This window comes from Lissotriton helveticus, chromosome 2_1, assembly GCF_964261635.1.
Source record: "Lissotriton helveticus chromosome 2_1, aLisHel1.1, whole genome shotgun sequence".
Classification (NCBI taxonomy): Eukaryota; Metazoa; Chordata; class Amphibia; order Caudata; family Salamandridae; genus Lissotriton; species Lissotriton helveticus.
In genome coordinates, this window is record NC_136059.1 from 1,016,886,156 (window position 1) to 1,016,902,374 (window position 16,219).

Genomic DNA, 16,219 nt, shown 5'->3' on the forward strand with positions numbered 1-16,219 from the left:
TTGATTTCAATGTTGATATTATTCAATTGTTCATCTATGCAGATGCTACCTTAATCAATATGTGAATTTCTTAACTCTGTATGTTTACTCCTATGTTTAAAGACACCAGCTTTCGTTTGAGTCCAAAGAAAAAATATATAGGTGTTTGGCATTCCATAGATACCAATTACATTATTAGAACTAATGTTTATTTTATTAAATACAAATGTAATTATTTAATTATAACATGGTATGCTATATATCTGATGTGGCGGGCATACCCAGGATACATCTGTGTTTCATGTTTTAACCCCTAGCTTGCGTATTTAAGAATTTGCAATTTAGTCTTTTAACATTTTTATGGAAAAGTGAATGCATCAGAGTGTTTGGAAAATATAAAAAATAAAATTGGAAGGCGGCATATTTTCTCATGATGTTACGGTTTATTGCTTTTGTTTCTGTTTCAGGTAAGCTTGCTGTCTATTTAAACAATGTTTAAATACTTTTAGTCAAAGATGAGCTTGCCTTGAAAGAAAAGTACTGAATATTTATTTTTTATCTAAATTACTTACATGGACAAGTGCAATTCCTTAACCAGGTTCCCATTGATTTAGCATAAATACAATCTGTTTAAAAAAATGTGTAGTTTCCCAAAAAATTTATGTGGATCATTGTTCTCCCTCTACAATTTAGTACAATAAGTTGTAAAAAAAAAAAAAAAAGGTCTATATTTTGGAAGGTTTAGAATGAAAAGCGCTATTCCCAGTCGGTACAATTAATGAATGCTAGCAATTTTACTCCTATTTAGGATCTTCATACCGCTTTCAATTTCCCTTAATACATGCCATGTAGAGCCCAGTGGGAAGGGAGAACTGACATAAATCAGTAAATCAATTTTATAGCATTCATTTAGCAAAAAAAAGACATCAACCAATGAGAGTATTCGTACACCTGCAAATATGTGCGCGGTTGCAAACTCAATAATTTCTGAATTGGTGCACACTGTAGGCTTTAGAAAAAAAAGTGACATGCCATATCTTACTAACCAGAGACAGTTCATCTTTAGTGTTGCTGAGGTTCGAGTCCACATAAAGCCGAGTGAATTGATGGAAGTCCTGTGATTGGGGTATATGAGACATTTCGGCTTTGCTCTTAAATTCCAACATTAAGATGGAGGGTGGAAGAAGAATACAGACAATCACCTTTAAAAAAAATAATAACATTTGTTAAGCAAACAGAAGTATAGTGAAGGTTTCCCAAGTTTCAAATACAAAACACTCAGGATGTCAAAAATAGTCTCAGACTAAGCAATGCCAGACCTCTAACCTCCTGATCAGGGAACCCTTCTCTCTCCTCATGCAGCTCAGTTGTTGCGCCGCTGCCCTCAGCTCCTCTCTGGTTGCAGGTAGGTGTTTGTGGCCCTCCTCCACCCGCAGGCTCTTGCCTGCGCGCCATTCCTGGTAGTCCAGTGGGAGAGCCGTGCTCTTCTGCCGGTCTGGTCTGCCAGCTTTTCTGTTGTTTTTCTGCTCTTTGTTTATTTGTGCCTGTTCTTTGTCTATTTGTGCCTTTGTCTGTCTGTTGCCTTGTTGGTCTATTTGTGCCTTTTTGTTCTGTCTGTGCCGCTTTCACTGTTGGTTTTCCATATTTTGCCAATTTTTCGCCTTTTGCTCCCCTTCCCGCCCCTCCTTCCCCCGCTGCCCCTGCCGGTTTCTGTTCCTGCCTCCCAGCTACGCTCCCTCCCCGTCCCCTACTTAATGGTGGCAACTGCGTGACAGGTTGAGCAAGATCTCTGACCTCCTGATCAGGGAACTCTACTCTCTCCTTGTGCTGCTCCATTGTTGCGCCGCTGCCCACAGCACCTCTCTGGTTGCAGGTAGGTGTTCGAGGCCCTCCTCCACCCGAAAGCTTCTGTCTGCGCCTCATTCCTGGTGGTCCACTGGGAGAGCCTTGCTCTTCTGCTGGTCCGCTCTGCCAGCCTTTCTGTTGTTTTTCAGCTTTTTGTCTATTTGTGCCTGTTCTTTTGTCTATTTCTGCCTTTGTCTGTCTGTTACCTTTTTGGTCTATGTGTGCCTTTTTGTTCTGTCTGTGCCTCTTCTCTGTTTCTGTTGCTGCTTTCACTGGTGTTTTTCCATATTTTGACAGTTTTTCGCCTGTCGCTCCCCTTCCCGCCGCTGCTGCCGCCCGGCCCCTCCCCCCTACCGGTTCCCGCTCCTGCTTCCCAGCTGTGCTCCCTCCCCACTTAATGGCGCCTGCTGTGTGGTTTCGCAGCAGGCGTGCTACTGGCGCACTGAAGACACGCCAAAGGCAAGCCCATCTGCGCCCATTCGCGACTCGACCGCGAACAGTGCCAGGGACCCTGGTTCTCTGACCTCCCACTGCTATGACTTAGCTGCCCTTCCCGCACTCAACCTCAGAAGAAACAACTGCCAGCAGTCGAAGTCAAATACCAACCATGGTCAGTTCTCCTGTTGACACTGCTGTCGCACCTTTACCCACCTCCAGATCCCCATGGCTACCGCCCACCCACCGGACGCCAGTGCACACAAACCCCTGAGTTCCACAAATGTCACTCCCTGCCCAGACACGCAGTAAAAATCTGGGACCTCTTCGACACCCTGTCGCCAGATGACACCTTCCTCACAGAAACGTGGACCAACGCCACCTCCGCCCCCGACATCATTACCGCCATCTCCGACGGATACTAGATCCAGAGGAAGGACCGCCTCAACCACCCGGGAGGAGGACTCAACATCGTACACAAGAACTCCCTCCGACTCACCACATCCAGAGGGAATGACTCCTCATCCGCCACGGAACATCTCCACTTCCAGATACAGAATGACCATATGTGGCACCCTCGCCTACAGATCTCCTGGACCATAATGTGCATTCGCCACAACCATCACTGACCTCATTGTGCCCCATGAACTTCATACTGCTCGGAGAACTGAACTTCCACCACAACAACCTCAGCGACCCCAACTCCCTGCGTTCCTAGGCAACCTCGCCAACATCAGACTAAAGCAGCTCGTCACTACCGCCACCCACAAGGCAGGACACACCCTCGACCCTATCTGCGCAGGAGGAAACAACATCCACTTCAGCCACACTACGCAACCCCTCTGGATGGACCACCACTGCGTACACTTCTCATTCACTAAACCCACCGCTCACAAACCTACATCATGCCCTCTGCGCAGGAATTGGAGCAAGGTCATTGAAGAGCACCTCAACTCCACCCTCAACCACACACTCCCTCCCGCCACAACCAAAGTCAACTCTGCAGCCAACAAACTACACAGATGGATCACCGACTACGCACACAAGCTCGCCCCCTCCATAACTTCAACAGACAGCACCCCATGAAAGCCACCTGCTTCTCCACCGACCTCTGAAAATTTAACCGCACCTGCAGACGTCTCGAGAAAGTATGAAGAAACAGCAAAATCCCAAAAGCACGGACCAGCTACAAGAACACCATGACAGAATACCATAAACGCTTCAAATCTACCAAAAGGAACTTCATCCAGGACAAGATCCTTGCCAACTCCAGCAAATCAAAGGAACTCTTCAGCATCATACAGGAATTCACCAAACCCCCCAGCGAAGCCTCAGACATCGAGCCCTTCCAGGACCTCTGCAACAAACCCAGCTCCTACTTCCATCTCAAGATCGAGTCCCTCTACCACAACTTCAACAAACAGATACTAGACACCAAAATCACACCTACCTCCAGTAACGCCAGTCAGCCTACCATCTCAGACTGGACCCCAGTCACCACAGAAGACACTGCCACGACCATGCAGAGCATTCATTCAGGAGACCCCAAAGACCCCTGCCCGCCACACATCTTCCACAGAGCTGCAGCCGCCATAGCACTCGAACTAAAACACACCATCAACTCGACCTTCCAAACCGCCACATTCCCCAATGACTGGAAACATGCAGAAGTCAAGCCCCTCCACAAGAAGCCCTCTGCAGACCCAACAGACATAAAAAACAACAGACCCATCTCACTCCTCCCCCTTTGCAGCCAAAGTAACTGAGAAGATCACAAACATCCAGCTCACAAACTTCATTGAACACAGCTCCATCCTCGACTCTTCCCAATCTGGATTCTGCACCAACCACAGCACCGAGACCACCCTCCTCGCCGCCACAGACGACATCCGCACTCTCCTAAACCAGGTCCGCACGGCGGCTCTCATCCTACTATACCTCTCTGCAGCCTTCGACACCATCTCGCACCGCACACTCAACACCAGACTCCACGCCACCGGCATGTGGGCCCTCGACTGGATCCGCTCTTTTCTCACCGGCCGAACCCAAAGAATCAAACTCCCGCCCTTCCTCTCCAAACCCACTGAGATCAGCTGCGGAGTACCCCAAGGATCTTCGCTCAGCCCCAGGCTCTTCAACATCTACATGGCCCCCCTCATCACCATAGGCAGCCAGCATGGACTCAGCATAGTACCCTACACCAATGTCACCCAGCTCATCCTCTTCATCACAAAGGAACCCAACACTAACAGACTCAGCTCCTAGGAAGGAATGAAAGACAGCGCATCCTGGGTGAGCAGCAGCTGCCTGACGCTCAACTCGGAGAAGACAGAAGTCCTCATGCTCGGACCCACCCTCTCCACATGGGTCAACACCTGGTGGCCCACTGCCCTCGGCAACCCCCTCACACCCACGGACCATGCCCAGAACCTCTGCATCATACTTGACTCCGCCCTCACCATGACCCGACAGATCAACGTCGTCTCCTCCATGTGCTTCAACACTCTCCGTGTCCTCCGCAAGACCTTCAAAGGGTTCCCCCGAATCTAGAAAGACCGTCACCCATGCACTCATAACCAGCAGATTGGACTTTGGAAATGTCCTCTACACTGGAATCAACAAATCCTTGCTCCAAAAACTCCACACCATCCAGAACACCGCTACCAGACTCATCCTAGTCATCCCACAACATGACCACATCACCCAGCACCTACGACTGGCTCCCCGTCGAGAAGAGAGTAACCTTCAAGCTACTCACTCATGCCTACAAATCCCTCCACAATACCCGACCCCAAAACCTCAGCGAAAGAGTCTCCTTCCACGCACCCAAGAGAAGCCTCCGCTCTGCCGACCTCGTCGAAACCCCCCGCATCCGCAGAGCCAGAGAGGGTGAAAGAGTCTACTCCTACATCACAGCAAAGACCTCGAACGAACTACCGCTCAACATCAGACGTTCCCCGACTCTGCATATCTTTAGGAAGAGCCTCAAGACCTAGCTTTTTGGGTTAGTCAGAGCTACACAACCTCCCCCCGAGCTCCTTCAGACCCTCACATGTGAATAGCGCGCTTCACTAATCCATGATTGATTGATTGAATGCCACAACATTAGAATATCCACATGACACTTGTAGATATAATACATTTAAATGTGAATCATCTACATAGTCGGTGAATATTGTGAAAATCTGGAATGACTCAAGACCAATGTAATACACCATTATACATGTTGCTCCTGCATAGCACAAACAACAAATTATAAAGACGGTTTAGAGTCATTTAAATAAAAACTGCAATTCGAGGCGCAACACCATGTCATGATGGCTGGGGTTAGTTTCCGCAAAACAAAATAGCAATGACCTGAGACCATGTTTTTCCCCCATACTGTGGGAGGAATTGTGGATTTTCCAGGGTCCTATTTAGTACAAGCCACTCAGTACTAATTACGCCTGTGTCCCTGTGGCAGCCAGCAAAGCATTCCCAGAAGCGGAGCCAACTGACAGTCTACTATTGGAACCAAGAGGCTCCCGCGGCTCTAAATGAGGCAAAGAAACAGGAAGGCTGGTGGTCTGGACAGCTGATTTTTGTCAGCTACCCTGTTTCCTCCCAGCTCTAAATAACCTCCTTAGTCTCCTATTTTTAGATAATTTGTTAGGGTTTGTACAGACTCAGTGTTACATTATGTACTACCTTAAACTAGCTACCACAATACAAAATAATGTTCCTTTATCAACTGTATATTTGTAAAGATAACTAAGAGGACTGTCCGAGCTGAACTTTTCTGAGCTGAAAATGTTACAGTCCAGTGGGCATGGCGTCCTCAGCTGGGCAAAGGACATCCCCTCATGATGAGGGGGAGCGTTAATGCAGGAACATCTTAAGGATTTATGGGGCCCTGGGCCAAACATATTTGGGGGGCCCTTGTTCTGAACATCTCTGAATTTATGATCCAGTTTGAGCTCTTTGAAGCACTCTTTGGCCAGGTCACTGACAGTGCACTGAAACACTGGTCCAAATTCTCATATTTGTAATATAGCAGCAGCTCAGTAATATTACTGCAAATAATATCTGTGACACTCTTCTATTTATTGCATATGAGGTCCTGTTATGATCTAAAAGAAACTTTTTTATGAGTGTTGCATGAAACATAAACACAACATTTATCTGCAAAATGCCTGTAATAGACCAGCATACAACATCACCTGCATTCAAAACAAATGAAAGAAAAACAATATTTAAAACAATCTGTTTAAGAATTATTCAATGTAATCAGGGCAAGACTCTCTGCAGAATATTGCTTGCTCTTTCATGGGGCCCTATGAAAGGCTGGGTCCTTGGGTCAAAGCCCACTTTGCCCATGCCTTAAAATGTCTCTGCGCCAATGATGGCCTCAGACCAGGGTACCTCCGTTCCAAGTCTAGAAGTGCCCAGGGAGGAGGGTCTATCAGTGACAGTGCATCATAATGTGGGGTGGGGTCAGCAGTTCCACTGATCACATCCCACTCCATGACAAGAAATGGAATGCCCCTCTTCTCATTGGCTGACCTAAGATCAGCCAATGAGAGGAGGTGGAGGTCCCAACCATTCTGGACCCCAGGCTTCCCTCCCTGAGACGCTGCAGTCAGTAAGTTTTGTGTTTTTAAATGTTTGGTATATGTGTATTTGTGAGTGAGTGTTGTGAATGGGTGTGTGTGTGTGTGCGTGTGCGTGTGAATACATGGGTGTGAGTGAGTGTGCATGTGTGAGGCTCGCAAGTCCCACCCACGCTCTAATTACTGGCTGCCACTGATTATAAGTAAGGCTTCCTGTTTTCCGTTTATACCGATTTTTACAGATAAAAACAGACAGAAAACAATGTGTTTTCTGTCTGCATTTATTTTTAAAAGTGGATAAATACAGAATATTGTGCTCTCTTTCATGAACAGCTGTGCAGATGGACAGCATGGGAAATTAAAATACAGGATGAAATTTCTTTACATAACGTATGTTTCAATATCCATTTGTGGTGTAATGCTAGTGTTTACCAGTGGATGTATTGTTATGTAACATTTGGCAGCTTAAATAGCTAAAACACGACAGACATCAAAGGATAAGTGCACGTCTATCAGTTAAGTAAATATTGAAATGTACAGTTTTACACCTTCATTTATACGCAAAACACAAAATAAATATGGATAAATGTATTTATTATGTAGTTTATAGAGCGCAAAGCTACCCCCGAAGGGGTGTCCCGGCGCTAGAACCAGAGCCTCAAGGGAAAAAGAAAGGGAGGATATCATCAGGAGGGGGATCAAAGTCCGGAAAACAGCCAAGTTTTAAGTCTGGCCCGAAAGATGGATTCTGAGGGACAGAATCTGAGATCGATTGGAAGACCGTTCCACAGTTTGGCAGAGATAACACTGAACCCTCTGCCGCCCATTCTAGCGCGTCTAAAGCGGGGAGAGATCAAGAGGCGTAAGTTGTTAGATCTCAGGGATCTAATGGAATGAGATATTGATACTCGTTTTTTAAGGTAGTTGGGTCCAAGGTCGTTGATAGCTCGGAAAGCAAGGGTAAGGATCTTGAACTGAATGCGGCTAGCAATGGGAAGCCAGTGGAGCTCTTTGCGATAGGCGGTGACAGACTGACGGTAGGGGATGTTTCCAATCAGTCTGGCAGCCGCGTTCTGAACGATCTGAAGCCGGTCGATCAGATACTGAGGAGCACCAGCGTAAAGGCTGTTTGCGTAGTCCAGGTGAGACGTTATGAGAGCCTGGGTAACCGTTCGGCGGGCGTCCAAGGGGAGATAGGGGAGTATCTTCTTAATCATGCGCAGCTTCATGAAGCAGGCAGATGTAACCTTGTTGACTTGAGCCTTGCATGAGAGAGAGTCGTCGAACTGGTATCCCAGGTTGCGGACTGAGCGGACAGGGGAGGGAGCGGGATCAAGTGCCGTGGGCCACCACCGTGAGGGGGGATAGGATTTTTCTGGTTAAAAAACAGCACCTCTGTCTTATCAGCATTGAGCCTTAAATGATTGTTAGTCATCCAGACACTAATGCTGTCAAGACATTGGCGGAAGTTGGAGAACGTGGAGTCCGAGTGGTCTCTGAAAGAAAATATCAGCTGAGTATCGTCAGCATAAGAGACCACTCTGACTCCGCAGGACTCCACAACAGCGGCCAGGGGGGTGAGATAGACGTTGAAAAATAGAGGGCTGAGAGCAGAACCCTGTGGCACACCACACATCAAGGGTTTATCCTCTGATTTAAACGGCCTCAGCAACACCCTCTGACTTCTTCCAGTAAGGAAGGATTCAATCCAGGTGAGGGCAGTGCCGCCAATGCCGGCCTGTTTGAGACGGTCTAGGAGGATGGAGTGGGAGACCGTATCAAAAGCGGCGGATAGGTCGAGGAGGACAAGCATGGCCTCCTCGCCCCTATCCACACACTCACGGACGGTCTCAGCCACCTCCAAAAGAGCCGTCTCAGTGCTGAAACCTGCTCGAAATCCCGATTGTGAGTCGTGCAACAGAGAGTTATTCTCCAAATACTCCGTAAGTTGCAGTTGCACGGCCTTTTCCAGGATTTTAGCGGGTTTGGGGAGGAGGGAGATGGGGCGGTAGTTAGCGAAAATTGTGGGGTCGGCATCGGACTTTTTCAGGATGGGGACCACCAGCGCTTCCTTCCAGGTGGTTGGGAAGAAGCCATGGTGGAGGGAAGCATTCCAGATGGAGAGAAAGGAGTTGGCTAGTGAAGGGGCCAACTCACCCATTAGTTTGGCAGGGACAGGGTCGGAGGGGGCTCCAGATCTACATTGGGTGAATAACCTAAGTGCGGTATCAAGGGTCAGATTGTTGAAGGATAGTAGGGAAGAGGGTAACGGGGACCTAGTGTGGGGGGGCTGGGGAGATGGCCCATTGGGGAATGAGGCACAAAGAGAGTTTATTTTTTCGAGGAAAAAATCAGAGAGTCCATCGCATAGGGCCTGACTGGCAGAGTTCTGCGTGGTCCTAGCGGGGGGATTGATGAAGTCTTTGACGATGGTGAAGAGGATTTTTGATGAGTTTTTGGCGTTAGCTATTTGTAGTGAGAAGTAGTCTCTCATAGTAGTTTTTTTTTGTTTGAGGAAATTTTTCAGAGCGGATTTGTAAATGATTTTGGCTTCAGGATCGTAGTTCTGCCTCCACTTGCGTTCGAGTGTTTTACATCTGCTTTTTTCCTCACGGAGGGTGGTAGAGAACCAGGGAGCAGAGGGGCGGGATCTGGCAGAGGAGATGGATTTAAGGGGGGCAATGGAGTCGATTGCTTGGAGAAGAGCAGTATTGAGCCTAGAAACATTTCCATCAATGTCAGTGGAAAGATGGTCCGGTTGGAAGTGGAATAATGGGTCTAAGCTGGCACTGGTGACCTTATGCCATTTTCTTCCCAGCTCTTTTCTGGGGACCGTAGGGGCAGGTTTCAAGCCCAAGGCAAGGTCGAAAGGGACGAGATAGTGATCAGACCAGGTGAGGGGGAGGGGGGGGAGGACTGTGATGTTAGAGAAGTTGGCAAAGATAAGATCAAGGGTGTGACCCCCAGTGTGAGTAGGGCCATTGACTAGTTGTAAAAGATTCATACTTTTCATAGTTTCCAACAGGTTATTAGCTTTCGCGCAGAGAGGGTTGTCTACGTGAAGGTTGAAGTCACCAAGCACCAAAAAGTGTTGGTGTTTGAGGGAGAGGTCAGCCAACTGGTGAGTAAGTGCAGTAAGTGAGAGGGTGGAAGCGGTTGGGGGGTTGTAAACTAGAGTACCCGCCAGTATTACTGCCGCAGAGTCGGAGACAGAGAAATACATAGCTTCAATTATCCCGATGTTAGTTAATTTGGTGGTAGTCAAATGAAGATGGGATTTGAGTATGGCGGCTAAACCGCCTCCTGATTTGCCCCCAGCCCGATTGATGCACTTTATGGTGTATCCTGGCGGGGTGGCAAGATGGATATCAGGGGTAGAGGAGTCTGTGATCCAAGACTCAGTGAGGAATAGAATGTCCCAATCGTCAGAGGTGATTGACATCCAAATGTCGTTGGCATGGCGGGGCAATGACCGGCAGTTGACCAGGCCTGCTTTCAGCGTCAGGGGGTTGGACAGGCGGTTCTGTAAGTTGAGGCGGGGGGGACGACGAAGGTTATAAGGCGGGAGCGTAAAGTTACAGTGAGGGCAGTGGAAGGGAGCATCTTCCAAGTGGTCAGGGCTGCAGCGAGTAGTAACCGGGCAGGTAGTGGGGTTTAAAAGGAGTAGTTGGGTTTTGGTCCAGCACATGCGGGCAGAGCCAGCCGGACGGGCAGGGTGACTGGCCCTAGGCACGGTCCAGGCGCGGACGGGCGCAGACGGGCTTGCCTTAGGCGCGCCTTCGGCGCGCAGACGGCGCGCCCGCTGCGCCCGTCCGCTGCGCGTACGGAAGTGACACATAGTTCTATGCAGATAAAATGGCCCAAAAATAAATATGGATGAATACAGAAAGAAATGTTTGAAAAATGAATACCAGAAACCGGGTGCCCTAATTATAAGCCCCAGGTATTGGCAAGTAGGAACGTGGCATTCCTTTGCAAAATTCTAGAGAACAATGTAAGTGAAAAACTGGAGAGAAAACTATTGGCAATAATACAAAACGAGGTCTGGGGTTAGCCCAAACTCTACAACTAAAACTGAATGGAAATTTACTTTCAAAATTGCAGATTTATGCATTAGAAGGTAAGCTATTACCCTTTGTATCAAGCTAGACTGCCCAATATAGTGACTGTGACCTGTGTCCTGTCTATAAAACATCTATCTAAAGCATCTTGGTACTTTTATTCTATAAACGCTACCTATATTGTCTTAACACTTCTATAGTATCATGTAGAATGTAATTGTCTATTCTTGCTATCTCAATTGCTCATTGTTGGTGTGAAGAACTGCTTTCTTTTCTTCTTAAGCACTCATTACAAGAGTTTGCTGAATATTGCACCCAAATTCTGGATTATTATGTGCCCACAGCGTTGAAAAAAATTAATATCATTACCCGCGGGGCGTGGCTTAGCAGGCCAGCATGGCGGACGCTTGCTGAACGAGCTTCGTCCAGCCCGCCGTATAGCCTGCAATGATCCTACCCCTCCGATGTCGCACAGACCATAGCAATGACCCGGCGGTCCCGTGGTGTCCCCAACATCACCCTGACTGACTTTGGGACACCCGCGGGGGTTAGTGGCGGCATACTGAAGTTTCGGCCGAGACGGGCCATGAGGGGGCGAGGCCTGGCTGATCGAGGCACCGCGCTGCGGAGAGCCCGCTACCGGGAGAGAGCGGCAGCCTCGACGTGGCGTCCCGTGAGGGAACGGAGCAGAATATCGCTGATATAGATGGGCGGGTGGAGGCAGCCGGCTGGGGGCCGGCCACTGCTTTGTGGTGCAGCCTGCGGCGAAATCTGGCGGGAAGGCTCGGCGGCCAGATTGGGCCGCGGAGGTAAGGAGCGAAGCGGGGGAGTGGGGGTCGTTGTCCACGGGCTGGTGATCTCCTGGCCTTGGGGGCGCCCACGCCCCAAGCGGCCTCCCTAGCGATCCCCCCGGCGGCGGTGGGGGCCCGAGGCATTTGCGGCCTACAGACCTGGCATAGAGGGGCATATTCACCTGGACCCATCCCCCCTGGCCTGCTGCGTAGAAGGAGTGCAGCGGTGCTGTTGAGCCGCTGAGGGAATGGACGCATCGGAGGTGGAGGACTGAGGCGCGTATGGGAAGGCTCCTGGACCAACGTCCGGACACAGAAGAGGCAGGCCCTCTCCCTCCTTAGGGACCCCCCTCAGGCCACAAGAGACAATCCTATAGGCAGCTGGCCGGGCAGTGTGGGTGCCATTGAAGACCCTGGGCCAGGCGGTGGCTAGAGGGGGTGGGCGGCTCTGAGGCGTTTGCGCTAGACAGGCTGTGGGCCTGGGGAGCCGCGAGCGCTGGGGGCCCCCATCCTGGACCCAGGACACCGTAGTGTGGACTGAGTGACGCAGCGGATCCCTGGTGGGACCGTCTATAGTGTGGTCCACTGGGCTGCGTGCTGGCCTCAGCTCTGGGGCGGCTTCTTGCGGGCCCCAACTTGGCAGTTGGACCGGGCCGCGGGAGCTCACAGTTGGACTATCCTTGAATTTACTTCCTCCCCGGGCTTCAGCGAACTTGAGTGGGGAGCATTGAGAGAGGCCATGACACAGGACAAGGGCGGTGGCGGCCCGGCCAAGCAAGGCCCTATTGACAAATAGCCCTATTGACAAATATACAGGTGCGGGAGTGGCTGCTGGGGCACCCGGTGGACAGCAGGGGGCGATGCCTGATAATGCGGCTCTTATGGCGGCCATCACTCAATCCAGGGAAATGCTGGATGTGAAAATTGGAGCAGTCGGCTCTGATGTCATGCTGCTGAGACAAGACTTGTGCAATACAGTGTCGCGTATCACGGAAGCTGAAACTCGTATCTCTGGAGTGGAGGACGATGTCACCTCACTAAAGAAAAAAGTGGCTGACATGGAGAATGCTCAGAAGGGGCTTGCATTGCGAGTGAAGGATGCGGAGGGATGGGCCCGACGCAACAACCTCAGCTTTGTTGGGGTCCCGGAGGGTTGCGAGGGGGGCAATATGGAGCGCTTCCTGACACAGTGGCTGGAGAGTTGGCTCCCCCCGGAGGCCCTGTCTCGTTGCTTTGTTATAGAGTGGGCCCACAGAGTGCTCATGCAGAAGCCCCCACCAGGGGCTTGCCCACGGCCAGTTATAGCAAAACTTTTGACCTACCTTGATCGCGTCGCCATATTGAAGCAGTCCCGAGCCAAGGATCCGCTGCTCCATGAAAATGCCCGTCTGAGGGACCTTAAGCTCCCCTATGCTCTCCTGTTTCCTGCCCGCCTGAGGGTTGTATACCACTCCCACACACACTTTTTTGACACTCCTGAAGAGGTCTTCAAATGGACTGATGAGACGGTGCGGGTGAGAGTGCACACACCACCTGGAAGAGAATCTTATTCCTCATCAAGCGAGATGGTCTGGAAGGCTCCCCGGGGTCAGCTGAGGGGTAACAGATGTTCGCGATCTCGGCGCTGCTCCTAGTCCTGCAGTCCTGCAGTGCCTCCTCGCCGGAAGGCTCCACTTCAGGGCGGCACATGTCGGCAGATTGATTTATGGATCCGCGGGGAACTGCAGGATTCTAGACTGCTCATTGCTAATCGGAGAGACTCTGGCACGGGCTGGTTTTCTTGCCAGGCTCTTCCTGGCGGGGAATAGGCCCAGGAGGCATGGGCTGTAAGTTGGGGATCCATTGGTTGGGGCAGCTCCCATTCCCCCATTGGGGATTCGGGTCCAGCCCCACCGCGACAGATGCTTCAGTGATTTTGAGGTATAGGGTGGGGGGGGGTTTGTTGGGTGGAGGTTGTTTACATTCACAGATCGCTCTTTTGCTACTAGATTGCTGCTCTTCGCATATGCACCGCACAGTCCCTGGGTCTACAATAGTAGTGGATGCCCGCTCAGATGGCCAGCACATCTAGTAAAGGGAGGGTGACCCCGGGTACCCTTCGCATTGTTAGCTAGAACGTTCATGGAGCCCTAAACAAAATAAAACGTGGGGCCATATTTCAACAGGCCAAGCGGGCTGGGGTCAATATACTTATGTTGCAGGAAACACACTTCATGGGTACGAAGGCCCTCTGCCTCCAGTGGGGTGGGTTTAAGCAGGTCTTTCACTCGGGCTTTACGAGCGGTACACGGGGAGTAGCGATACTGATACACCGCAAGGTCCCCCATAACCATGATAAACCATGGACGGACACACAGCGGCGGTATCTGTTTCTTCGGGGCAAGATAGGGGAAGACCCCCCTAGTGCTGGGCAGTGTGTACGCTCCCTCTCCCCTGCAATGGAATCTGGTAGAACGGCTTATGACTTTATGGTCGGATATGCCAGAGGCACTCTCTGTAGTAGGTGGGGATTTGAACAATGTCATGGAGCTGGCCAGGGACAGATGGCGGGCGGGGGGGGGTGCTCCGGAGAGTGGTCGCCCCACAAGGCTGCACTCCCTAGTGACGGGACTTGATTGGGTTGATGTACGGAGGCGACTTCACGGTGATAGTGTTGTAGTTCTATCTAGGACCCTAAATTCGATAGTCCTGATTTATGCCCTTATGTGGTTATAATCAATAATATCCTTATAAAGGCATAAGAATCATATCCATATTTAGTCACAGCCCATGCTGTCCAAATTAAGCAAGGCTACTTCCCCAGGCTCCTAGCAAGTACAACGAGTTCTGTAAACAAACCAAACCTCCAGCAACCTGGGAATTCCCCACTGCTTTTGTTTTGATTTCATCCTAGAACTCCTGTGAGCACTCTAAGAACGGCCAGTTCTTAGTGACATCTTTATTGACGTCTTATGTCCCACCTTACGTCAAACCCGGCACCTTTCAGGTATAAATATACCAACGTTGCCTTAAGCAAACACACGGTGGTGGTTTTGGAGCAGAACAGCTATCTACTTGCCCAAAAGCCCAGCTGATGCGAGAGCCCACGGACGCTGCCCCTCCTCTTTGACGCACTGAGAGAGACGCTGTCTTTTCTCCTGCCGAGAAATCCAGCTCCGGTGTTTCCAGATACCTTCGCGGGTTACTGGGATATCGAGTCCTGAGAGAGAGATACCAGACCTCCTGCTTTCTATTAACCCAGGTACAGAGCTGACTAAAACCTTAGAGAGAATTCTTGAGTCAGATTCTTGGCAAAACCAACTTAACTTAAACTGCTACTTACTTACTCCTTCCCACGTATTAGGCTTAGGTCAGGTACACCGGGGTATGCTTATTTAGAAGCACCAGTTGAGTACGTTAGTCAATGTATATAAGTATGTATATATTTTATCTATTTTAAAGTATCTTACGGCTAAGAAACCATATCAATGCTTTTACAGTATTATTTCTTAATCCTCCTTTTACTGTACGCACTTTACTTTACTATGAGTATTGCAATTGTGACAATTCATTTCTCTTGCATGAGAAAGAAGACTGCTCAATAAATAACATCTTTTATTGAAAACGCCCGTCTCTCTTTTCTCTGCACTCTGGTGAAACTAAGTATGCACACTTGACTGAGTGAAATAGCTGTCTATTGTTTTCACACGACTCTAGAGATACACTCTTATTCTGAGGGAGCAAAGTTGTCATGTTATATGGTTGTCAGAAGCTAATCCCTTCTTGTCTATCCAGGGAGGTTAAACTCCTCCTCGTTTATTCGAGAAAGTTTCTAGTGACCTCTGAGCTGGCTGGCAAAAACTTAAGTCTAATATAGTCAGTAGAGACCTAGTCGACCTCAGTCCTACGTCTACACTGCTGAATATATTATTCCAATGCGCAGAGCCTATTGGGAATATAGGAACTGCACTACATGGCGCCCAACGTTTGGTAAGGCGATAAATCTCACGCAAGACGTTAGAGTAACTCAGTCGTGCTTTTTCACACAGAACCCTTTTCCCGTAAATACTCCAAAAGACGTCTGGAGTGGGTAAAAGGTTAAAATCCGCCGGAACTTAGTAGGAAGAGATTCCTATGTATAGTTTTTGGTTTAGTCAACGTTGAAGGATACAGTGTTCCAAAATATTGTGCACCTAATCTTTGTTTCCTTGAAACTTGATCTGCAACAAAAACCTTTCTGTCAGTAAAAATGTCAGAAAGTGAAGACGAAAGGGAGGCAGCTAGAATAGCAGCTCAATTCCTAGCGGATGACACAAGTCTCCGAGACAACGACCCGAATGCTATACTCATTCCGGTCAACATAAGAAAAACTATAACTATTAAACTTATAGAAAACGGACTGACATCACGAGGTGGTATAGTCATATTCGTGATAGAGGCCCATGAATATCGGCAGACAGAGGTATTCTATTCATGGATAAACTTTCCAGCAGCAAACGCTGTTACACACGACTTCCACTATTACAAAATAGAGGAACCT

The 16,219-nt window shown here is 49.2% G+C and overlaps 1 protein-coding gene across 2 annotated transcripts in view; it reads right to left on the reverse strand.

Moving 5' to 3' along the window:
* The window catches only part of TRPM6 (transient receptor potential cation channel subfamily M member 6), a 730,325-nt gene that overhangs the window by 281,303 nt on the left and 432,803 nt on the right, over positions 1-16,219 (reverse strand). For both annotated transcript variants that reach the window (XR_013607100.1, XM_078675782.1), the window contains exon 18: positions 1,026-1,181. Coding sequence is in view for 1 of the 2 variants with exons in the window: in XM_078675782.1 (XP_078531908.1) it covers positions 1,026-1,181 (156 nt within the window). In the remaining variant the exon portion in view is untranslated. The remainder of the gene's footprint in view (positions 1-1,025; positions 1,182-16,219) is intronic.